The sequence below is a fragment of the Nerophis lumbriciformis genome, linkage group LG13 (genome assembly GCF_033978685.3).
Source record: "Nerophis lumbriciformis linkage group LG13, RoL_Nlum_v2.1, whole genome shotgun sequence".
Taxonomy (NCBI): domain Eukaryota; kingdom Metazoa; phylum Chordata; class Actinopteri; order Syngnathiformes; family Syngnathidae; genus Nerophis; species Nerophis lumbriciformis.
Window position 1 is genome coordinate 31,243,822 of NC_084560.2, and position 24,397 is coordinate 31,268,218.

Sequence of the window (24,397 nt, forward strand, 5' to 3'; positions counted from 1 at the left end):
TATTTAAAATATTGTTTAGAATATTTTAAAATTAAAAAAAATATTTGTGGTTACACGGTGTATATTAATATGTAAACAATAATATGATATATATATATATATATATATATATATATATATATATATATATATATATATATATATATATATATATATATATATATATATATATATATATATATATATATAATGTCGAAATAGTGTTGGTTAAACAATATATATTAATACAAAAATATTAATATTTAAGAATAAAAATAGGATTTTGACCAATCCCAAAATATTGACGATATTATGAAAATGTTTTGTCTTATTGTAAACTAAAGTATTTCAAAATACAAGTTTTGCAAATCATTGAGAACATTTTAAAAACAAATGTTAGTGCTTCAATATTTTTTTAAGTAAATGTAGTGCCAACTTTGTCCTTACAAATTGTGCTCTTTCAAATCAAATTAAATATGTTTTAATACTACTGTTTTTAAAACTAGTTATTGTCTTGAAAACGATTTAATATATTAAAAAATATATCATTATATTATATTATGACTAACTAGAAAATTTTGATGGGCCTGCTCTCTGTGCCCTGGACCTCTGGCCGGGGGTCGCCTGAAGCCGCCGTACTTATTAGATGATGCCGAGTGTCCGAATCCGTGAGTTTTCTTTCTTTCTTTAGTTCTTTTAGTTTATTTCGAACATGACCACACTTACAGTATAATACATCACAATTTCATATAATTTCACTTTACATCATGTCCGAAAAGGAGTAGGAAGAAGCAAAGCTTATTTAATCCTACCTCTTTCCCACTTCAGAGCGTTTACAAATATATAGAATCATTTACTGACCTTTTTATATAATAAAATAACATCTGTGAATTAGTATATACAACCGTTTTATAATATGTAATTAACTAATTCAGTCATTATTAACATACTGAGATGAAGAATATCTTACTTTCAATAAGGTTGAAAGTATTTCTCATAATTCTTCTTCTTTGTACTTTGTAAGCACTATTATTTTGAACAACCTCTTAAACTGGAACATATCAGTACAATGTTTAACTTCTTTACTTAATCCATTCCATAATTGAATTCCACATACTGATATGCTAAATGTTCTAAGTGTTTTAGGTGTCACTGTACAAAATGAGCCACAGAGCTAGCCTAAAACAGTAGCATGCTTACATAAAAATGTTAACACTTAGCATATGTGCTAATGATAGCATGATAACAGTCAGCACGTTTCATATACCAAGTTATACGACTCAAAGGTGTATGGCTGCGGAAATAGAAAAAAAAGTGTAAAAATATATGAAAAAGTTAGCAAGACTAAGTTAGCTTGCTAGCATGCTATCGTTTGCATTCTAACAGTTAACAAGTGTCACATACTAAATTATATGACTCTGGACTAAACAGTAGCAAAAGTATTTCAAAAGTTAGCATGCTAACCTTAATATGCTAACAGTTAACTAGTGTCACATACTAAGTTATATGACTCAAAGGTGTATGGCTGGGGAATTAAAGGAAAAAAAAGAGTGCATTTAGCAAAAAAAAGTTAGCACTTTAATGTTAGCATGCTAACGTTTGCATGCTAACAGTTAGCTTGTGTCACATACCAAGTTATATGACTCAGTGGTTCTTAACCTGGGTTCGATCGAACCCTAGGGGTTCGGTGAGTCGGCCTCAGGGGTTCGGCGGAGGTCAAAACACACCCGACTCATCGTGTAAATACAAACTTTTCCCTATCGGCGTATTACGGATACGGCAACAGCTGACTGATTTGCAGGTGTGTAGTTTGTTGTGAGTTTATGCACTGTGTTGGATTTGTTCTTTGAACAAGGTGATGTTCATGCACGTTTCATTATATGCACCAGTAAAAAACATGGTAACACTTTAGTATGGGAAACATATTCACCATTAATTAGTTGCCTATTAACATGCAAATTAGTAACATATTGGCTCTTAACTAGTCATTATTAAGTACTTATTAATGACTTATTCGGCATGGCCTTATTATAACCCTAACCCTCTAACCCTGGCCCTGACCCTAACCCTAACCAAATAACTCTAAATTAAGTCTTTATTACTTAGAATATATTCCCCTGGGGTCCAAATAACTCTAAATTAAGTCTTTGTTACCTAGAATGTGTTCCCCATGCTAAAGTGTTACCAAAAACATATAACTTTGTCTTGAATTTGAAAAAAAAAAAACATTTTGTTTTTCACTAAAGAAGGGTTCGGTAAATGCGCATATGAAACTGGTGGGGTTCGGTACCTCCAACAAGGTTATGAACCACTGCTCTAAGGTGTATGGCTGGAGAATTAGAGTAAAATTTAGAAATTAGATGAAAAAGTTAGCAAGAAGAAGTTAGCTTGCTAGCATGCTATTGTTTACATGCAAAAAGGTAACAAATGTCACATACCAAATTATATGACAGTATACTGTATATATAAACGGTAGCAAAACTAGCTCCAAAAGTTAGCATGCTAATGTTAACATATTAGCAAGCTAAAGTTAGCATGGAAACAGTTAGCTTGTGTTACATACCAAGTTATATGACTCTAAGGCAGTGGTTCTTAACCTGGGTTCGATCGAACCCTAGGGGTTCGGTGAGTCGGGCTCAGGGGTTCGACGGAGGTCAAAACACACCCGACTCATCGTGTAAATAAAAACTTCTCCCTATTGGCGTATTACGGATAAGGCAACAGCAGAAGTCAGACTGATTTGCAGGTGTGTAATTTGTTGTGAGTTTATGCACTGTGTTGGTTTTGTTCTTTGAACAAGGTGATGTTCATGCACGGTTCATTTTGTGCACCAGTAAAAAAAAAACATGGTAACACCTAACCCTCTAACCCTGGCCCTAACCTTGTCACCCTAACCCTAACCAAATAACTCTAAATGAAGTCTTTGTTACTTAGAATATGTTCCCCTAGTGTGCAAATAACTCTAAATTAAGTCTTTGTTACTTAGAATATGTTCCCCATGCTATAGTGTTACCAAAAACATATAACTTTGTCTTGAATTTGAAAAAAAAACAACATTTCATTTATCACTAAAGAAGGGTTCGGTGAATGCGCATATGAAACTGGTGGGGTTCGGTACCTCCAACAAGATTAAGAACCACTACTCTAAGGTGTATGGCTGGGGAATTAGAGTAAACATTGTAAAATTAGAAGAAGAAGTTAGCAAGATGACTTTAATAAACTTTATTTTTTACACATTTGTTTTACATACATACAATTATTATTAATATTGTGTTTTTCTCAAAATTATGAAACACGACAAAGCCGTGATATTTGTGTATATTGTAAAATTGATTTTGCAGTAAGGCTTTCTATAACACACACATTTGTTTTAATTTTAAAATAGTCTATAACAAAAACACCACGTTTAGTCTGTAAAAACAAGATTCTGCCCTCCAGTGGCAAACTTTATATATGTCACAGTTACGTTTTACGACGGTTAGAATAACAATGATGATAATAACTACAGTATAATGTCATTTGGATCATTTATTTCCATTTGCTAAAATCTTTATGGCCTTTGCCGCCCTCTGGTGGATATTTGGTGTCAGTGCAGCGTGTCAGAGCGAGTCTGGGCGAGTCTCCTGCAGACGTCGAGCAGGATGAGAGCAGAACCAGGAGGACAAGACGCCTTCTTCATGCTTCCACCAAAAGGTTTGGTCTTCTTATTTCCACGTTTCACCTTCTAAATGTAGCATGCTTTGGGCGATGACGTCACGCACACAACAGGAAGGGTTTATTATTTACAATAATGTCGATGTGTGTTTTGTTGTCATCTGGTGCCCACCTTTCCATGATTTTTAAACGCATCACCCAGCATCATCACACACCATGACGCAAATGTCTATTACATTGCAGTGATGTGTGTTGGCATCATGCAACAACTATGTTGTTTCAATGGCAGCATTAGCGAGCGGTGAACAGACAGGATGACAGCATGTTTCTGCGGGATTAAAGCGCGGGCCATTGCTTGTGGATTATGAGGAGGAAAGAGATGTTTTTATTGTCGCCACTGCACGTTTACAACCGGATGTGACGCATTTGAGGCCTTCAGCATGTGCAGTAAGGGGTTTGACATCCATCCATCCATTTTCCTACCGCTTGTCCCTTTCGGGGTCGCGGGCATGACATGTTTAAATATGAATCTCTGATAACATTTGAACAATTCGATTATTGGCTTAGAGGTGTGTAGCTTTTCTCAAGGCCAAGAGATGGTGAAGGATACAGTTTAGTATACCACACCAGTGATAAATTACCATGAAGTTATTTTGTTTACTGTGGTACATATATTCCTCAATTCAATTTTTGTAATATTGTATTACATATTAAATAAATTTGAAGCAATTTTTAGTAAATATAATTTTTTTTCTTTTACTAAATATTTTTTGAATATTTAAAACATATTTTAGAATATTTATACACATATATTTGAAATATTTTTGGTATTGATAATTGTACAAAGTTCATAGTGTGTAATTGTTTTGCTGCTTTATTTTAATTTCACTAGAAAATAGTTTATTCATTTAATGTATATACAACAATTTGTAAAATCCTCAATTATACTTATAAATTAATATTTTCGTTGGTAATTATTTTTGAAATAATGTTAAACCAATTTTAGTAAGATAAACTATTATTGAAAAATATTACTCTAAAAATAAGATTATAAAATATTTGCCAAATTATTTGGGGTCTTGCCAGTTAACATTTTTTTATTAAGTATATATGTTTCAATGATTAGTTTTTAAACCAGTATTAGGAATACAAATTATTGAAAATATTTCTCTAAAAATGTTTTTTCACAAATAAAATATTTTGTGTAGATATTGAATACACTTGTTTAAACAAAATACTTAATAAACCTCACATTTGATCATTTTATTGCAAAGCACCAATTTAAGAAAAAGCATTATAAAAATTAGCATTTTAACCCCTGAAGTAAAGTAAAGTAAAGTAGATTACATCTGTATATGACAAAGTTGCAGCATCAGGACCAGATAACACGACTGTTTGATGGTGAGGCTGTGCGACGTGCCCTGCTATAGGAATGGACTGCTTTTTCACATCCTATTCCTCGTCCTCTTCCAATGTGACAAAAAAGCATTTAATGGCTGCAGGGTGGGCGGGGTCAGCTTCCTTGAATCCGAGCTTGTGTCCATCCATAGATGATTGTGATGGAACATTTTCAATTCAAAGGCTGGAGTTTTGCTGAAGAAATAAAGGAGGCCCGGCTGGTTCTGACAGCATCATCAGGGCTCCAGCTGTGAGCTTCCTGGCAGAGATGCAGTGACGTCTAACTGCAAACGATATGCTAATATGCCTCACAAAAGACGTAAATTGATCACAGCAGAATTAGCTTATCCTGTTAGGGTTAGCTAACAGGTTTTCATGCTGCCCTCAGTCTCCTCTTGGATAATAGCCTACCTGTAGGAGACCCTACTCCATTTTTTGTTAGCGTATCCCCTTCTTTCCTGACGGATGCGTTCAGTGTAGCCTGGTTTTTGCAGCTTCTCACACTGAGCTTCTTTTCACCGTGGAGTTCAGAGGTCAGAAGAAAGGAAGTGGTTATAGGAATAAGGAAGTGGTTATAGGGGTAAGGGAGTGGTTATAGGGAGCGAAGCTTTACTTACAGTGATGGGCATGCTACTTGGAAAATGTAGTAAAATAAGCCACAACTTAATCTCGATTAAATGTAGCTAAACTACAGGGGAAGCTATCCTCAGATAATAGTAGCAAGCTACACTACAAGCTACATGGCAAAAGTAGCTTGCTTCCTCAAAGCTATACCACACACCCTACATACATATACACACACAAATACATACATACATACATACATACATATATATGTATACGTACACACACACACACACACACACACACATATATATATATATATGCAGTCGTGGTCAAAAGTTTACATACACTTGTAAAGAACATAATGTCATGGCTGTCTTGAGTTTCCAATAATTTCTACAACTCTTATTTTTTTGTGATAGAGTGATTGGAGCACATACTTGTTGGTCACAAAAAACATTCATGAAGTTTGGTTCTTTTATGAATGTATTATGGGTCTACTGAAAATGTGAGCAAATCTGCTGGGTCAAAAGTATACATACAGCAATGTTAATATTTGGTTACATGTCCCTTGGCAAGTTTCACTGCAATAAGGTGCTTTTGGCCATCCACAAGCTTCTGGTTGAATTTTCGACCACTCCTCTTGACAAAATTGGTGCAGTTCAGCTAAATTTGTTGGTTTTCTGACATGGACTTGTTTCTTCAGCATTGTCCACATGTTTAAGTCAGGACTTTGGGAAGGCCATTCTAAAACCTTCATTCCAACCTGATTTAGCCAGTCCTTTACCACTTTTGACGTGTGTTTGGGGTCATTGTCCTGTTGGAACACCCAACTGCGCCCAAGACCCAACCTCCGGGCTGATGATTTTAGGTTGTCCTGAAGAATTTGGAGGTAATCCTCCTTTTTTATTGTCCCATTTACTCTCTGTAAAGCACCAGTTCCATTGGCAGCAAAATAGGCCCACAGCATAATACTACCACCACCATGCTTGACGGTAGGCATGGTGTTCTTGGGATTAAAGGCCTCACCTTTTCTCCTCCAAACACATTGCTGGGTATTGGGGCCAAACAGCTCAATTTTTGTTTCATCTGACATCACATGGACAGAGATAAGACCTTCCGGAGGAAAGTTATGTGGTCAGATGAAACCCAGTATGACATGTATTATGCTACAGATCCAATTTAACAGCATTTATATCTATGGACCCACATGTAAAATATCAATGTTAATGTAACTGAGAGTGTACAAACGGACCCCTATAGGGGTCCATTACTATCAACTATCTGTCATTTAGCTGGGGACATCCTACAACTACCTCTAGGGGTATCAGCACCCCACTATATGTATTTGTTTTAGTTAGCCTTTTTTTTGGCCCACCGCTATAATGTTATTCATTTTATCTGCCTACAGTAAATAAAAACAGCATCTGACTATATCTTGACAATAAAAAATAAATTAAAAAAAAGACGTGAGTTGTTTGGGAACAGTTGGTAATGGTTATGTGCAGTAAAACTTTACATGAGATCAAGTCACTTTAGTCTGTGTTCCTAAATTTGTGTTGGACGTCTTCGATGAACAGAGCAGTTATGGTTTTGGTTTACAGAGTAATGTTTTGGGCATTGTTTACGTTAAACGCATACAATTGTCTAAATATATGGCTAAGGACACGCATTATTGTGGGTTTCCTGCACCTCATCTTCATCACTAAAGGAAAAATATAATCTGCATGAGCGAATCTCATTTAAGTATGTTTCTTTTTTTGAGTCAGCTTGAAGCGTCCCTCTGTCTCTGACTCCCTCGTCGTCATGTGACATGAGTGCGTGTCTGTTATGATTTTGCTTCCTGGTTTCAATAACCCGCCTTGTCTTGCCTCTGATCGGCCAGTCTGTAATGTTTCACCCTAACCTTAGCCAATTTTGACTCATCATACGAACTCCAACCAATCATCATGGATTTTCTCCGTATGTATAAATGTTCTCATTCATCAGGTCATTGTATTTTCTAATTTTTTGGCCTGAATTCACACTCCATTTTCTGTCTTTGTAGCTTGTAGCTTTGATGTAAGATACCTCGCTACATGGGACTAAAAATACCTAAGTTTCAGGAAAAGTTACTTGTTCAAAAAGTATGGAAGCTACCGCCAAGCTACTGGGAAATGTAGTTAAGCTGTGTAGCTTAGCTTCATGTAGTTTGTTACTGTCCGTCACTGTTTACCTGTAATGTTGTGACTTAATGAGCTCAAAGATGAAGAAGCTCGCCACCCGCAGAGAATGATGATGAAGACGCCTGTCAAACACATGTAGCCATGACGATGATCTGGGGCCACCTGAGTCGTCGCACCAAACCCACAGAGCTTCCCACGGCGCCCTTCAGTCACACACACACTGAGTCTAATGTGGCGTAGCGGCCATGATGTATTTGTCATCTGTGACTGCGCAGAGAGAAGCAGCAGCATGCCTTATTGTGGGTTGTTGGTCGGTGACGTCAAAACAGACTCACGTGTAAAAATAGAGCGCCGTGGCGGTGCTCCTTAACACATGAATACACAGCTCTTACTTTTTTGTTCGTGCGATGTCACATGATCAGTTGGCTGCACTGTCCTTCATGAAATTCTGATCTGGAGACAAAAATAAAATACAATCAAACTGAAGAAACGTGTTGTAAAACGGAATAGAAAATAATAAAAAGAAAAAATCTACCTGTTTTTATCAATATCAACTATTTACAAATATTTGTATTAAGGTTGTTGGTATAGTAATACTAATACCACGATACTAATGAATCATATTCGGTACTATACCGCCTCTAAAAAGTACAGGTTTTTTTTTCAAATCAATTTATTTATTTATTTAAAACATTTCTGGTTTTTTTATATTATGTTTATAAACTCAAGAACACACGAGGACTTTGAATATGACCAATGTATGATCCTGCAACGACTTGGTATTGGATTGATACCCAAATTTGTGGTATCATCCAAAACCAATGTAAAGTATCAAACAACAGAAGAATAAGTGATTATTACATTTTAACAGAAGTGTAGATAAAACATGTTAAAAGAGAAAGTAAGCAGATATAAATGATAAATGATAAATGGGTTATACTTGTATAGCGCTTTTCTACCTTCAAGGTACTCAAAGTGCTTTGACAGTATTTCCACATTTACCCATTCACACACACATTCACACACTGATGGCGAGAGCTGCCATGCAAGGCGCTAACCAACAGCCATCAGGAGCCAAACGTCGACAATAGCATTTGTCGACTAATCGTTGCAGCCCTTATGTCAAATGTTAATTAATTATTGTCAGTGTAAAATGTAACTCGTATTTATTTGTAATAATTATTAATCTTTTGATTATTTTCAAATGACATGTTGAGAAATACACTTGATTTTAGAATGTGAACTGGTATGTTGATTGTATGAACAAAAGTTCTTGGTGGTATGCATTTTGTTGTATTATGTTTGTTTTATTGATTATAGAATTAAAAATAAGTGACTGATTTAAGATTTTTATTGAAAATGTATTACATTTGATCTTATTTTATGTATAATACTTGTGATTTTTAGTTGTATATTTTTGTAACATTGTATTTGTTTTTGTTTTATATTGTTTTAATTTACATTACATTAGCTATTATTACCATACATTTTTTATTTGTTTGTTTTCATTTTTTGTTCAATAGATATTTTAGATTTGTATTTATTTTATTTTAGTATATTTCTTATTTTCCCCCAATGCATGTTTTTGTCTTTAGCTTTGAGGGGTGCTTTAACATTGACTAGTACTAGTTTAATACCAATAATGAAATATAGTCAAGCTACTTTTAACCTTCCTGATGCCTCCATGATGTTTTTAAGATGTGTACAATCATTATAATGCACAATAAGTGTAAACATTTTTGGTAAGTATTTGGACACTTTTCTTAATTACAAAATTATGGTTTGTCTAAATACTTTTGGCCAAGAAATGCTAGTATTAAGCACTGAGTACTTTCTAGGGTTCCATCCCAGTAAAAAGCTATTGCAATACTTCCTGTACAAGACTACCGGTAATTAAAAGTGTGTGTGGAAGCAGGAGAAGCTAGCAGCTAGCAGGTGTATATTTAGATGTTTCTCACCGTCTGCATTAGCGCGTTGACAGAGACGCTAATTGCACCAGTGTAAATGCAGCCAGATGTGAGAGGGGATGACGTCAGCGTCATCTGCCTTCTTGGCTGTGTCATCTGTTCCCATGGCGATAGCGGACTAATACCTGTTTTCCTCCTTTTAGTGACTCATGCGTGACAGTTGAGATCGAGGCACACAAGTATCACAAGGAGACTCGGGGTCCGGTTGAAGTCACTTCCAGTTGATTCTGCAAAGAAAAAAAAATTCAGAATGCATCCTCATCCTCGCCGTGACCCCTCCATGACCGGGAAGGAGCGCAGCCCCCGCCACAGGCCGTGGTCGGTCTACCGGGCCAACACGTTTGATCTCTCGGCGGAGATGATGGGCCTGGCACTGTCAGGTAACCTCGGTGACTGTAACCGTAGCAACCCGTTTCCTCTACTGATGATGAAAGGTTATTTTAATGGAAATTCTCTTCCTATCTGGTCTACAGGAAACAGTCAGGATCCAGACGAGCCTGTGTTAGAGTTCAGTTTGGGTAAGTCTAACACAATACAACTTTAGACCCAGAGCCGTTGCACTGGGCACTCATATGGGACCTGGACCATAGAACCATCTGGTCCAACTTAAGACCAAATGATCTAGGTAACTGGGGACTTACGTACAACTTACTTCAGAGGGCTTGAGACTTCCTTAAAATAAAGACTGAGTAACTTGAAAATGAACTTTAGTCTTGTACCAGAGAATTTGAGATGTTCTCAAACTTAAGACTAAGTGCCTAGAAAAGTAACTTGGTCTTGTACCCGCAAATTTGAGACTTGCCAAAAACTAAAGACTAAATCATTTGAAAACTTAATGTAGTCTTGTTACAGAGAATTTGAGACTTGCTCGAAACCTAAAGACTAAAGTAACCTGATGATTTACTTTAGTCTTGTACCAGAAAATGTGCGACTACAACCAGCTGGTTGTTGCATGTGTATGAATGTTTTCATTCATCCAGGTCATTGTCATCTCAGGGCATTCAATCGATCGCAACTGGACTGTTTCGTTTGTCTTAGAATGCGTTTCGCCTCTCATCCGAGTAGGCTTCATCAGTTCATGCTCATAGCCTTGGCGTGGCACAGCATATGCGCAGCATAGACGGGCAAACTCTTCAGACCAAGACTCAGATTTTACCTTCACCTCAGGGAGAAACAGCACTCATTTGAGAACAAAAATGTACAGATTCTGGACAGGGAGGACGGATGGTACAAAGGAGGAGTGGGGGAAGCCATCTATGTCAAGGTTGAAACACCATCCCTGAACAGAGGACGTGGTCTGCGACACCACCACCACATCCCACATACAACACTGTCCTTGCAACCATGCCTAAAAGACTCTGCAATTTATCTTCCAATAAATAAAAGGAGTTAGAAACATTCTGGTCACAAAAGGTGACCAGAATGCCCTTTGTGCCATTTGTTTACAACTGAATGGAATGCTTACGTGGGGGATTCCAACTATTTTGGTAGTAGTCGATCCACAGCGATCGTTCTGCCACACAATATCTCAATGCTAACGAGGGGAAATTACACTTCAACAACTGTTGTTGGCTTTAACAATTAGGATTTCTCGTTTGTTTCAAAACAGTTGTTTTTCTCACTACGATGGGCGAAACCATCCTTGCCCAGGCAGACCATCCTGGTTTTGGAGTATAAATATTTGGGGTTTTAGCACCAGCCGCTAAATTAGATCTGACCAATCTAAGTCTATTAGCATGAACTGATGAAATCAACTCGGATGAGAGGCGAAACGTCTTCTAAGACAAACCAAATAGTCCAACAGCTGGTTGTTATTTGAAACTAGTGACTTTGCCCGAATGCCTTGGAACAACCTTTAGTTTTGTATCTGAGAATTTAAATATCGATCTACACATGGACCAAAGGACTTGAGATCAAATCACTTGGTCCAGTGACACAATAAACACAGGAGTTGGGTTGAGCTCTAAACCTGGATCAGAACAATTTTGACATACTCAGGTGCTTGTGACCAGAAGACTTGGTACTAGCTCACAGCTTAGGCCAGGACAGATGGAACCTACTTAGGAGCTAGACCAAATGATTTGGCTCATTTTACTAAGAACTAGTTTTCACCTAGTACATAATAAATTGTCTTGTCTCTTTAAAGGACTCACTCACTAAGCTAAGTCCCTTTAGTATTAGATAATTTGAGATTTGATCTTGAAATGGACCAAATGTCTTATCACTGTTGATCAGGGACTCTTTCTAGCTCTGCATCAAATAACTCAGGACTTGCTGAATCTTTTGTCTTTTCCAATTCTCCTATCAGAACTTGGGATTTGGATCATGTATTTCTAATAACGTCTAAAATGTATGACAAAAAATCTTCAATTTTGTTGAGTTTGACTTCCCATTTCCTCCAGTCTGCAGTGAACTGGTCACACCCACTGTGGACCGTAAGCCCAGCAGCTTTGTGGCTGTGAGCTGCACCACTCCCCCTCAGGCCTTCTGGACCAAACACTCTCAAACTGAAATCATAGAGGTATAATCCATCACATTCTTCTGTCTTCTATGAGAGAAAGAACCGTCTTAGACCTTCCTCCATGTTGCCTACAGGGCACCGGTAACCCCAACTTCTTGAGCAGCATCGCCTTCTTCCAGGACTCTCTGATCACTCAGCAGACTCAGGTCAAGCTATCAGTCTACGATGTCAAGGATCGCTCCCAGGGGACTGTAAGTCACATCCGGAACTGCTGCGTTCTTAGTGAAATCCTTATTGTGTCTTTGTCTCAAACAGATGTACATGTTAGGCTCGGCCATGTTTTCCTTGAAGGAGCTGCTGCAGGACAAACATCACCGCCTGCATCTGACTCTCAGGTAGAGCCCCTTCTTCAGAGGTGAATCATTGAATTTACTTCTTGTTTGACGCCAGGTCGGCCGAGAATGAGCGAGTGGGCAACATCACGGTGATCGCCTGGCAGATTGAGGAGAAACGCGAGCAGAGAGCTCCTGTTGCAAGACTACAACGAGGAGACACCATCAATGGAAGGGTGAGGACAAATTCAGAGTCAGAGTTTGTTGAGTTGGTATTCCCTAATCCCTTTCGAGTTCTATACGAAGCAGTCAGAAGTAAACTAACGATGACCATGGTGGGGTTTCAGATGGTTCTTCCTGTGGATGAAAGTCTAACCGAGTCCAAAGGCATCAAGTCCAAGTCTTCGTCCTTGTGTAAAGATCCCCTACTTAAGGCTGGTGAGTTTCATGAGCGAATCCCTGGACTTCCTGCTGACTTCCTACTGAGTCACGCCATTCGTGTTTTAGTCTTTGGGGGCGTCATGTCGCAGACTTACCGTTTCCCCACCACGGACGGCAACCATCTTCGGGTCCTGGAGCAGATGGCGGAGAGTGTTCTCTCGCTGCACATCCCTCGACAGTTTGTCAAGCTGCTGCTGGAGGAAGATGCTGTCAGGTAAAGTTTGAAGCTAATCATGATGAAGGGGGTTTGAACGGTCACACTAAAGTTATTGTGTGTTAAAACTAAATTCCTCAACCACCTAAAACAAACCAGCACCTTCCGTTTATCGGTTTTTGAAACATTGGACTTTTTTTGCCAAGAAGCCCCAGTGAGAATCGCAGTTAAGCTACAAATAACATCTGGTCAATCCACTGGCGAGTCTCCTATAGTCGCCGCGTGGTCGACAAATGCAAAACTCGTCAGGAGTCTCTAATTTGCGCAGGATCAAAAATAATGAATGAATTAAAGCATTAATGGATACTATTTACAATTTTTTTACTTCTGATAAAATACAAATATTAGAACCTATTGACCGAGACTGATATGGATCCAATACGATGTCAGCATGAATCAGATATACTTGTATTATTTTGTAGTGTAGAATGTTAGAAAAGGTTTCATCAAGTGAAATAACTCAATGATATGTGTGGGAAAGAATAATATATTAATATTTATAAGATTTATGCTGTCTTCAAGTTTAAGTGGAGAAGTCCTTTTTTTGGTAACACCTAGTGGCCATAATTATTTCAATCAAGATCATGACTCAGCAAGTTGAATGATGCGAACACGTTTGTGACTGGATACTTTCTAATAAACTGCTGCCTTGGAGACTGTGTGTGTGTGTAAGTAATATGCAACTATAATTACCGTATTTTCCGGACTATAGAGCGCACCGACATAAGCCGCACACCCTAAATCTTAGATATTTTAGCTGCACCGGACTGTAGGCCGCAGATATATACAGTATGTTGTGAAATTAGTTATTAACACAGAAACATTTTGTAAATGTTTTTCTACATACCTGAATTGTTCCCAAACGATGCGTGTCACACAAAACCAAAGTCATCATCATGGACCCACTAGCTGTGTGAGCTAGCTCTCCAATCAGCTAAACAAACTCAGTAAGTCCACTGTGACATTTCCGGTGAATTTATGAAACTGAAACAATACAAAAAGAATACCATTGTAAGTTAATAATACTAACAGAGACACTTGTAAACATGTTAGCATAGTAGCTAATATTAACGACACTAGCTTCATTACTTTATGATAGCTCGTACAAATGTGCATAAAAACATTCCTACAGACATCACACATGTGACGGTATGGTAAGTAAAAATAGTTTTAGTTATATTGTAAAACTTACAAACATTGCTTGGAGTGATAAATGAAGAATCCATACGAGTAGGAACGCTACGGACGGCTAGAAAACTGAACAGCAACTGTACGGCAAGCAGCAAGTGCAGCACCTGCAGTAAGCAAACCTGTCCATAAGATGGCGCCTTAGCACAAACAATAATACACCTATTCAGTGTGTTTGCTTGCTTTTTTTAAACTAATTATATTATAGCGAGTTATCAGCAAAGAAAAATCCATAAATTAGCTGCACCATGTTATAAGCCGCAGGTTTCAAAGCCAAGGAAAAAAGTAAAATTTACGGCATTTGATACTTGTTTATGCTGACATATGTGCTGTTTTAGACTGAATTGTGTTCAATTAAGAAAACTTAATACATACCGTATGTCTAGCTTGTGTGTGATTGTGTGCTGAGCTGTTGTGTAGCCGCAAGCTCCTAGTTGCCTACCATGGCTTCATCATACTTTCATTAATGAGGAGCTCTACACAAGTAAACACGCTGCACAACTGCTAGTATAGATTATAGATGAGGCAAGCTGATATAATCTGATACTTCTTTTGCTTTGCTGATATCGCACCGATAGCCAATAACAATATCGGATTGGAGCTGTGGCTGTAGTCAACCTTCTGTTTAAGTTTTTTATTTACGTCCCAAGATGGCAGTAGCTGCATTTAAAGTAGTAACGGGTGGCTCAGCATCCAGAAAATGTGCCTTTGATTTACGTTGTTATTTACCGTATGAAGGTTTTGCCAAATACCAAAATAACTGCTGAGACAAAAGAAAATAAAACTAATACTGGTCTAAGACTTTTGCACACTTTCCTCTTTTAATATTTTTTAATTTACTGTTGATAGCCATATTTTACTGAGCAGCCAGGAGAGAGAGGTTAGTACTGTTTTTCCTTGCTAAACTATTGTACAGTAGGAAGGGAATTCATATAGCCCCATTCGTCACAGTTTACCTGACACATGAAACGTGACAAATTGGGGGTCACACTATGCACATTAGCCGCCAGAGGGCAGTAGAGTATTGAATATCTTAAAATGTGTTTTATGGTAATTCCAACTTTGACCACAGCGTCAGTTGCTATGTAGAATGTCACTTTCCTTAATTTTCAGCAGACTGCATTGCAAAATGATTAAACCGCCCTTCTTTCTCTCATGTGCGATCAGTGCCGGCCCAGGCCTCCATGGGGCCCTAAGCAAAATTTGATTTTGGGGCCCTCTATTTCTGCCAATAATATTGATTGTTGATCATTCACACACCTACTATAAACTCATTGCGGCTCTGGCAGTGTTGTTTACATTATCCTATTGTCAGCCTGGCATGTCTTTACAAATGACATGTCATTTATAAAAGATATGGGGGTGGCCCAGTTAAGAACATAAATAATACCAATGAATGAACGAATGATGTCCAGAGTGCCACAAATGGTTCCTAATCTTAAAATGTAGAAAACATTCAGCTACAAGAGTGGCCTGGGGTTGAACAGTCCAAGTGATAAAGCTTTGTATTTACAGTAAAAGTGTCATCTTGTCTCATCAGTCTTGTACATATTAGTCTTTAATTACTAGTTTATATTTTGAGTTAATTGTTCATATTTAATGTTTACTTTGTACAAAGAGAGTGCAGTCTACTGAAGTTAAATTCATCAATAGCTTTCCCCTTTGAAAGACGCAAGGCAAATTCCTTCCATTTCACCATGTTGCTACAATGATCTTCACTGTTTTCATGCTGTTTCAGCAGTGCACCTATGTTGACCCAATCCCGCTGTCCCTCGGCTGCCAGTTTTAAGGACTTTTTGGTAAAAAATTGGCAGCAAAAGCAATAGACTGCATCTTTACTTCTTGAATAAGTCAGCCAGCTACGCTTGACTTTTTCCCCATTGACTAGCTGTCTGTAGGTATAATGATAATGAAAACTTCAGCCATCATGCGTTTGGGGAATGAAAAGTTCTCCTTAATAGACAGTGGTCCTCTGATCACCTGCTCAGTCCTGTCTGAATCTGAGAGGAAAGAAGGCCACTCAGCTGGGTCAACTGGCGGAGCTGATGATGGTCCATGGTGTGAAGGGGATGTTGTGGTGGAAGTTGCTGAGGAAGTGACCAAAGAAAGACAATGACTAAAAAAGAAGGACCTATAAAGTCATTAAATTGCACTGTTGGACATAATTATTAATCTCAGAATGTTCTGCAGTACAATTCGCAATTATAAAGGGTGTTTTGCAGTTAACTTACTAGATAAATCAGCTGTGGTTTCAGACATGGAGTGGACAGTGGGCACAGAGGATGGAGGTGTGTGAGAGAGCACTGTAGAGGATGGAGATGGACCTAAGATGAAATAAATACATACATACATATAGGCGCACACATATTAATGAGATACTTTGACTATATTAATTTCCCTTCAGGTGTAATGTTTATACTAAGAAATTAAATGTATACTGTATGGTGACAGTCTTTTCCTCACCTGATTCATCACTCACAGTTGAGCCTGAGGATGTGGACTGGCTCTGGGCTGATTATGTGCCTCCAAAGTATTTTAACAATGCTCCTGGGGAAGTTTCACATAACTTATGAGTTGATGTAAAAAAATAATGTTTATTTTACTCACATAAATTACCGTGCTCTGCTGCAAACAACATATCTCACTAGTAACCTGATGCTAAAAACATATTGCTAGCACCGCGCTAGCTAGCTAACGTCACCTAGCTAAAGCTAATTACAGCTACAAATCTCTTTGATAAACTTTTTATTACCAAGTCAAGGAAACATACCTTTATCATGGCATTTTTTCTCCTCTTCCACTTTCTTCTTCTTCCTTTTTTCTGCACCTGAAGGATATGTCCTTTTTTGTGACATTGTTTTGCCTCTATCTGCGCTTTTGATGCCCAGTGCGCACTGGCATTGCACGGCAGGCTGCAAACGTCACAGGTGCAGCAGAGGCAGCTTTACATTTAAAGAGAGGCAGGAAGAATCACTAGGCCTAGATCAGCAGCAGCACTCTGTTGACCTAAAATTGTGTTTTTGTACAATAATATATCTTTGATCATTTAGAAATCATCAGTCAGACTCGTACATGCAAAAAATAAAAAATAAGAATTTTTTGTTAATTGCTTTTGGGGGCCCCCTGGTGGCCGCGGGGCCCTAAGCAAGCGCATAGTACGCTTATGCCTTGGGCCGGCTCTGTGTGCGATCTACCCACTAATGGGACCATATGAATCCCTTCCCTACTGTATACTAAGAAAAAAATTGTTCTATTGTTATCATCACACTTTTCCTCTTTGCCATGACTGGTTTATGAACAACAAAGAATGTCCAGTTTAGGTTGCATACCATACAGGTAGCTAACATGACGTGCAGAGCTTGATGGGAGTTGTCTTAAATGTATACGTGCTACATACCGTTAGGGTGTGCGAGCTGGAAGAACTTGGCGAGCTGTCGCCATGCTGGGAGAACCTCCGGAGGCAGATCATCACACAGTACCAGACCATCATCCTCACCTACCAGGAGACCATCAGTGACCTGCACGAGTACAAAGGTCAGAACTGCAATCTTAACAGTAACAAACTTATACATCGTTTACATTTCATACAGAAGATGAACAAGATAATGTGTGTTTCTTCCCCCCTTTAGGTCCTTCTTTTAAATCTAGCACACTAAAAGCGGAGCGAAAGTTGGAGTTCATCCCGACAAACCTGCACATACAGAGAATGAGAGTTCAAGGAGAGACCGGCTACGGTAACTTGATCTTGCATCAACACTAACTGACCAAAACATTACGTAGTGGAGGTGTAATGGTACATGTATTCCATTTTTCTGAACGGTATTATCTCGCGCATCGTTTCTAATATGTAAACCAATACAATGCAGCCTAGTTTTTGGCTCGCTGGACTCATGGTCAGTGATAGTGCCAAAGAGAAGCTACAGCTTGAAAACCCCCAACTTTGTAAATTATTACATATTATTTCATATGTTTATTGACATTTTTTATTTGACAATTTCATTTATTGGGGAATAATTTGCTAGTAGTTTTTCTTAATGTTTAATTTAAAAATATATATATACATATATATAAAAAATTAAAGATAAAGCTAAGCCATTTTATTTAGAATATTATTTCATGTATGTATTTATTTTTAGAATTGTTATTACTGTAGAATAAAATATATATTAACATCTGCTAGCAGTTTTTATGTTCAATTAAAAAACAAAAGCTAAGCGATTCTATTTAGCATTTTATTTCATATATTTATTTGAAAACATTTGCTAGCCGTTTTTTTCATGCTTAATTTTAAAAATATTAAAAATAAAAAAGTAAATATAAAGCTAAGCCATTTTATTTAGAATATTATTTCATATATGTATTAAAACATTTTTTTTAGAATTGTTTTTATTATAAAATAAAATATATATTATAACATCTGCTAGCAGTTTATGTTCAATTAAAAAACAGAAAAGCTAAGCAATTTTATTTAGCATTTTATTTCATATATTTATTTGTAAACATTTACTAGCAGTTTGTTTTATGTTAAAAATCATTAAAAGAGACAAGCAGTTTTATTGAGCATATCATTTCATATATCTATTTAAAAAATGTATTTGAAAATGGTATTCATTAGGGAATCATTTGCTAGCAGTTGTTTTAATGTGTAATTTTATAAATAATAATAAATAAATAAATGTTTACAGAAAACCTAAGCAGTTTTATTTAGAATATTATTTCATATATGTATTAAAAAAATTACAATTTTATTTACTGGCAAATCATGTGATCAGTTTTTAATGTTAATTTAAAAAAAACAGAAAAACATGTATACAGAAAAGCCATTGGCATTTTATCACGTTAGTGTGACAAGAAAGATCCTCAGAAGTGCCGCAGGATCATTTTCTTTATTGGTCTAATAATAATTATTTACTACAACATTTTTTTTAAATCTTTTTTTCATCTATCTATGCCTGTGACAGGGATCTAATTGTTGTGACAGGCACAACACTTGGTGAAATATGTGTGACATATACTGTTTGTCAATAGTTAACCTCTGTATCAACCGTTTACGTTTGGTCCCCACTTATTGTTCTCGTATAAAATATGTGCCTTGACTCAATAAAGGTTTGAAAATGAACCAAAACATGACCTTAAAACGGAGGATAGTATTGAGCCGTGACCTTCTGGCATATCGTTACACCTATATCAGGTAATGCTACCTTTTGTTATTGTTTTCTAACGTATGCTCTTCCATCAGACCACACATACGACGTGGTGACCATTGGCGCTCCTGCAGCACATCATCAAGGCTTTAAAGGCTGCGGCCTGCGCAAACTTCTGCACAAGCTTGAAGAAGCCAGAAAGCAGTAAGTAGAACATGTTTATTTTCCGCTGCACCAAGCCTCTCTCTTATGTGTTTTTCTTTTTCTTTTTCTTTTTTGCACCGTCAGCACTTACGAGGAAGAGAGGTGAGAATAACTGATGATAGTTGGTGTTTTGTTTATCTATTCATTGTATTAACCCACCTTTTTGTGCACAAAGCTCTGTCAGCTCAAGAGCTATGGCATACCAGCCGCAGGATGTTGTGCGAGCAAAGGAGCTGATTGGACAAATTAACACACTGAAGACGCAAGTGTGTTACTATATCGAGCGGCTGTCTCGAGCCGCCAAGGAACGCTCGGCTAATGCTCTGGAGAGAACCTTGGCCATCCTCAAAGAGAAGGTAAGCAGAAGAATGCCAATCATGTGTTAGGTTCAATGATGTCAGGAATTTTGAGAGGTCTCTTGTCTGAATCCTATTTTCATATGATAGATTTATTCTTATAAATGTATGTAATTTTTTCAGTGTGTAACTTCTTCACAGTATATATATATATATATATATATATATATATATATGCACACACACACACACACACACACACACACATATACAGATATATACACACATATACATATATATGTATATATATATATACATATACAGGTAAAAGCCAGTAAATTAGAATATTTTGAAAAACTTGATTTATTTCAGTAATTGCATTCAAAAGGTGTAACTTGTACATTATATTTATTCATTGCACACAGACTGATGCATTCAAATGTTTATTTCATTTAATTTTGATGATTTGAAGTGGCAACAAATGAAAATCCAAAATTCCGTGTGTCACAAAATTAGAATATTACTTAAGGCTAATACAAAAAAGGGATTTTTAGAAATGTTGGCCAACTGAAAAGTATGAAAATGAAAAATATGAGCATGTGCAATACTCAATACTTGGTTGGAGCTCCTTTTGCCTCAATTACTGCGTTAATGCGGCGTGGCATGGAGTCGATGAGTTTCTGGCACTGCTCAGGTGTTATGAGAGCCCAGGTTGCTCTGATAGTGGCCTTCAACTCTTCTGCGTTTTTGGGTCTGGCATTCTGCATCTTCCTTTTCACAATACCCCACAGATTTTCTATGGGGCTAAGGTCAGGGGAGTTGGCGGGCCAATTTAGAACAGAAATACCATAGTCCGTAAACCAGGCACGGGTAGATTTTGCGCTGTGTGCAGGCGCCAAGTCCTGTTGGAACTTGAAATCTCCATCTCCATAGAGCAGGTCAGCAGCAGGAAGCATGAAGTGCTCTAAAACTTGCTGGTAGACGGCTGCGTTGACCCTGGATCTCAGGAAACAGAGTGGACCGACACCAGCAGATGACATGGCACCCCAAACCATCACCCAACCATGCAAATTTTGCATTTCCTTTGGAAATCGAGGTCCCAGAGTCTGGAGGAAGACAGGAGAGGCACAGGATCCACGTTGCCTGAAGTCTAGTGTAAAGTTTCCACCATCAGTGATGGTTTGGGGTGCCATGTCATCTGCTGGTGTCGGTCCACTCTGTTTCCTGAATTTTGGATTTTCATTTGTTGCCACTTCAAATCATCAAAATTAAATGAAATAAACATTTGAATGCATCAGTCTGTGTGCAATGAATAAATATAATGTACAAGTTACACCTTTTGAATGCAATTACTGAAATAAATCCAGTTTTTCAAAATATTCTAATTTACTGGCTTTTACCTGTGTATATATATATATATATATATATATATATATATATATATATATATATATATATATATATATATGTATATATGCATATATACATACATATGATTAATATATCATATATTTTAAAATAAATTATAATGTATTTTAAAAATATAAATTACAATCTCAAAAATATGGGATGATACATTAAAGAGACATTGATGAGTGGTAAGATAACATGTGTATTTTAGGTTACTCAGGGTTCTTTTAAAATATATACATTTAATGTGAAAATAAAACACATTCAATTATACATTTAATTACATATATCATATTTAATTATATATACATATAATTGATTAGAATTATTTTAATATTGAAGTTATAGTATCTTTTTTTTAATGATTATATATATATATATATATATATATATATATATATATATATATATATATATATTATAACATAATACTTTATGAAAATAAATAATATATTTCAGAAATATTAATGACAATATCTAAAAATAAGTGATATTGAAGAGTGGTAAATATAGTTAGATACAATTTGTAATTTGTTATTCTAGGTTCTTTTTATTATATTGAATTTTGTTTGTTGCAAAGTTCCTTTTATGTGTCCAAATATTCATAAAACTGCTTTGTGGCCTCTTTTAGACTCGTCAGCTGGTGAGCGCGTGCGACTCCAAGCTCTTATCCTCCGCCATCATCGCCCTGGCCGCCGCCCGCCCAGAGCCCGCCCTGCGAGGCACGCCGTCCCCGTCATCTTCCTCCCTTTCGCCCTCCTCCCACTCGCCTTCCCGCTCGCCCTCCTCCCGCTCGCCTTCCCGCTCGCCCTCTCACCACCCGACATCCCCCTTGCGAGCGGCGACCTCGCCCTCTCGCCACGCCACTCCCCCTGAGGGCGGCGAAGGGAGTAAAAGCAAGCGTGCTTCCTTGCAGGCCGACTTGCACGAAGAGGAGTGGGTAGGAAAAAAAGTCCACTATAGACTCTTTGTACACTACATGGCTTCATGGAGACTGCATTAAAAACAAGTGTATGTGTGTGTGCAGAGGAAGGTGTGGCTGAATGTTGACAAGAGTCTGGAGTGTGTGATTCAGAAGGTGGACAGGTTGCTGCAGAGAGACCAGCTTCAGAGCGACAGCAGCTCTGATGACGTGTTCGCCATGGCCAGCGAGGAACCCAAAAACACCAAAAAAGGTAAACACATCCAAACGTATCTAATCTTGATAAATGAGAATGACTTCACCGCTAACTGGCATCTTGATTTGTTAACCACCAAATCTCCTGTTGTCGCCACTCGATCGGTGTTAAAAAAATACTGACCGTTGTGGCTATGGATGTTGTTTTCATAAACTCCACCAGATGGCAGTAGCTGCATGCAGCATCTACCTCTGCATGCGCTATTACAACATTAGTTCCGGTCCTGTTGTGCTGTGCAATACAAGTGTTCGTAAATCAGCATGTGGTATATTTTCCATTCCACTCTCTGATGCACTCCAAATCATTCAAGTAAAACAAACAAGTTGTTATATATAGACCTGGGCTGATATTTGATAAGTTAATTAATAGAACGATGAATGAAAATGAACATAATAGGTTTGCGGTCACTGTTTGCAATAGTTTCAGCAGCTGCATGCGTTAGTACTCTATGTACATGAACTGTAATCATCAGAACTGCTGTAAAACTCCTGACAGTTAGTATTACCATATCAAATTAAAATGATTTAAAAACCGCGACTGATAACCACACTTTGATAAAATTATTCCCCGACTAGCTTTAGCTTGCTGGCTAGCGTAAATGTTAACATGAAAACAAGAGACATTAACGTCTTTCCCCATTAAGAATGGTCATAGTCCAATTTAAAACTTGTATAAACACATTACTGTTTAAACTACTAAGATACAATATTCATATTAAACATAAAAGCTGTGGTGTTATAGCACAAAGTGATCGATATATACGCCACAGTGTCGAGTTAAAACAGACGGAGGTGTGTTCAACAGGAAGTGAACTCGCGTGATGCCACATAAACCGGAAGTGAAACAAAGTGATCACCCAATTTGCATTTATCAAAAAAACATTGTATAATGCTTACAAATTAAAATGGTGGAAGATAAACATTTAAACACACAAATAAATAGAATGGCTCTTATGAAGCCAGAACAATATTTCTGCCAAGAAAGTATATTGTGTCTATTTATTTTAGTTAATTAAAATAAACACAACTTAGTGAAAATCTTTTAGCGTGTGTATAAGTCCTTTTTCAGCACATTCAACAATACTGTGATAATGATAACCATGATACTTTTAGTCACAATAACTTTATCTATTTTATTTATTATTTTAATTGTGTATATTTGAGGGTCCCCATCCTCTCCTTAACAGAGATTTTTTTTTAAAAACTATTGTATTGCTTTTGGCTGTGATTTTTAGCCAAGTGCAGAATGTTGCATGCAGACAGAGTATAATTTATTGTCATTACTTGTTTGTATTATTTAACTTGGATATTTAAAAGTTTACATTCCAATTACAATGTTAAAATATACGAGAAATACAAATGTATTACACTTGAAAGGGTATTCTTGCATTATTATGTGATATCATTACATCAGTATATTTATTATATTGGTTATAGTTTATAGGCAATAATTTGTAAGCCAATAAATCATCGAGTAACATTTGTTATCGGCCCAGGCCTAGTTATATATGATGAGTTTTACCTATTTCGGAAATATAACGCCCTCTTTCCTATTAAGTGCAGAATAATTTACAGTAAATGTATATTGCGGTATCCATGGTAACCAAGACAACATAGGAAGTGTAAAGAGAAGAGCTATAAGGAAATAGCTAAAAAAAAAAACCGTTTGTTCAAAGCAAAATGACTGATTTCCTGTTTACACTGAGGTATGGGTCCTGTGGATTATTACTACTACTAATATATTTTTTTTGAATCTCTTAATAGATTAATATATTATTGTCAATATTTCTCTTTCACTGCCAG

General features: G+C 37.0%; 1 protein-coding gene and 1 long non-coding RNA gene across 4 annotated transcripts in view; one reads left to right on the forward strand and one right to left on the reverse strand.

Moving 5' to 3' along the window:
- The first annotated feature begins 3,583 nt into the window (after positions 1 to 3,583).
- Positions 3,584 to 24,397, forward strand: part of inpp4aa (inositol polyphosphate-4-phosphatase type I Aa) — a 32,821-nt gene continuing 12,007 nt past the window's right edge. Inside the window, exons 1-16 of one of the 3 annotated variants that reach the window (XM_061971037.2) lie at positions 3,584 to 3,672; positions 9,871 to 10,107; positions 10,201 to 10,245; positions 12,130 to 12,248; positions 12,323 to 12,439; positions 12,504 to 12,583; positions 12,639 to 12,756; positions 12,868 to 12,958; positions 13,028 to 13,175; positions 17,767 to 17,897; positions 17,993 to 18,097; positions 19,603 to 19,711; positions 19,796 to 19,813; positions 19,887 to 20,067; positions 22,049 to 22,357; positions 22,445 to 22,592. In XM_061971037.2, the coding sequence (XP_061827021.1) occupies positions 9,978 to 10,107; positions 10,201 to 10,245; positions 12,130 to 12,248; positions 12,323 to 12,439; positions 12,504 to 12,583; positions 12,639 to 12,756; positions 12,868 to 12,958; positions 13,028 to 13,175; positions 17,767 to 17,897; positions 17,993 to 18,097; positions 19,603 to 19,711; positions 19,796 to 19,813; positions 19,887 to 20,067; positions 22,049 to 22,357; positions 22,445 to 22,592 (1,849 nt within the window). In that variant the 5' untranslated portion in view covers positions 3,584 to 3,672; positions 9,871 to 9,977. Of the gene's footprint in view, positions 3,673 to 3,837; positions 4,081 to 7,442; positions 7,558 to 9,870; positions 10,108 to 10,200; positions 10,246 to 12,129; positions 12,249 to 12,322; positions 12,440 to 12,503; positions 12,584 to 12,638; positions 12,757 to 12,867; positions 12,959 to 13,027; positions 13,176 to 17,766; positions 17,898 to 17,992; positions 18,098 to 19,602; positions 19,712 to 19,795; positions 19,814 to 19,886; positions 20,068 to 22,048; positions 22,358 to 22,444; positions 22,593 to 24,397 lie in introns of those variants that run through there. The other 2 variants (XM_061971036.2, XM_061971038.2) reach the window with 2 other exon arrangements.
- LOC133613605 (uncharacterized) lies at positions 7,545 to 17,885 on the reverse strand. Its single transcript, XR_009816470.2, has 5 exons — positions 17,761 to 17,885; positions 14,023 to 14,159; positions 13,057 to 13,152; positions 9,719 to 9,954; positions 7,545 to 8,213 (listed from the first exon to the last, which is right to left on the reverse strand). It is a non-coding gene; the product is annotated as an uncharacterized lncRNA (long non-coding RNA).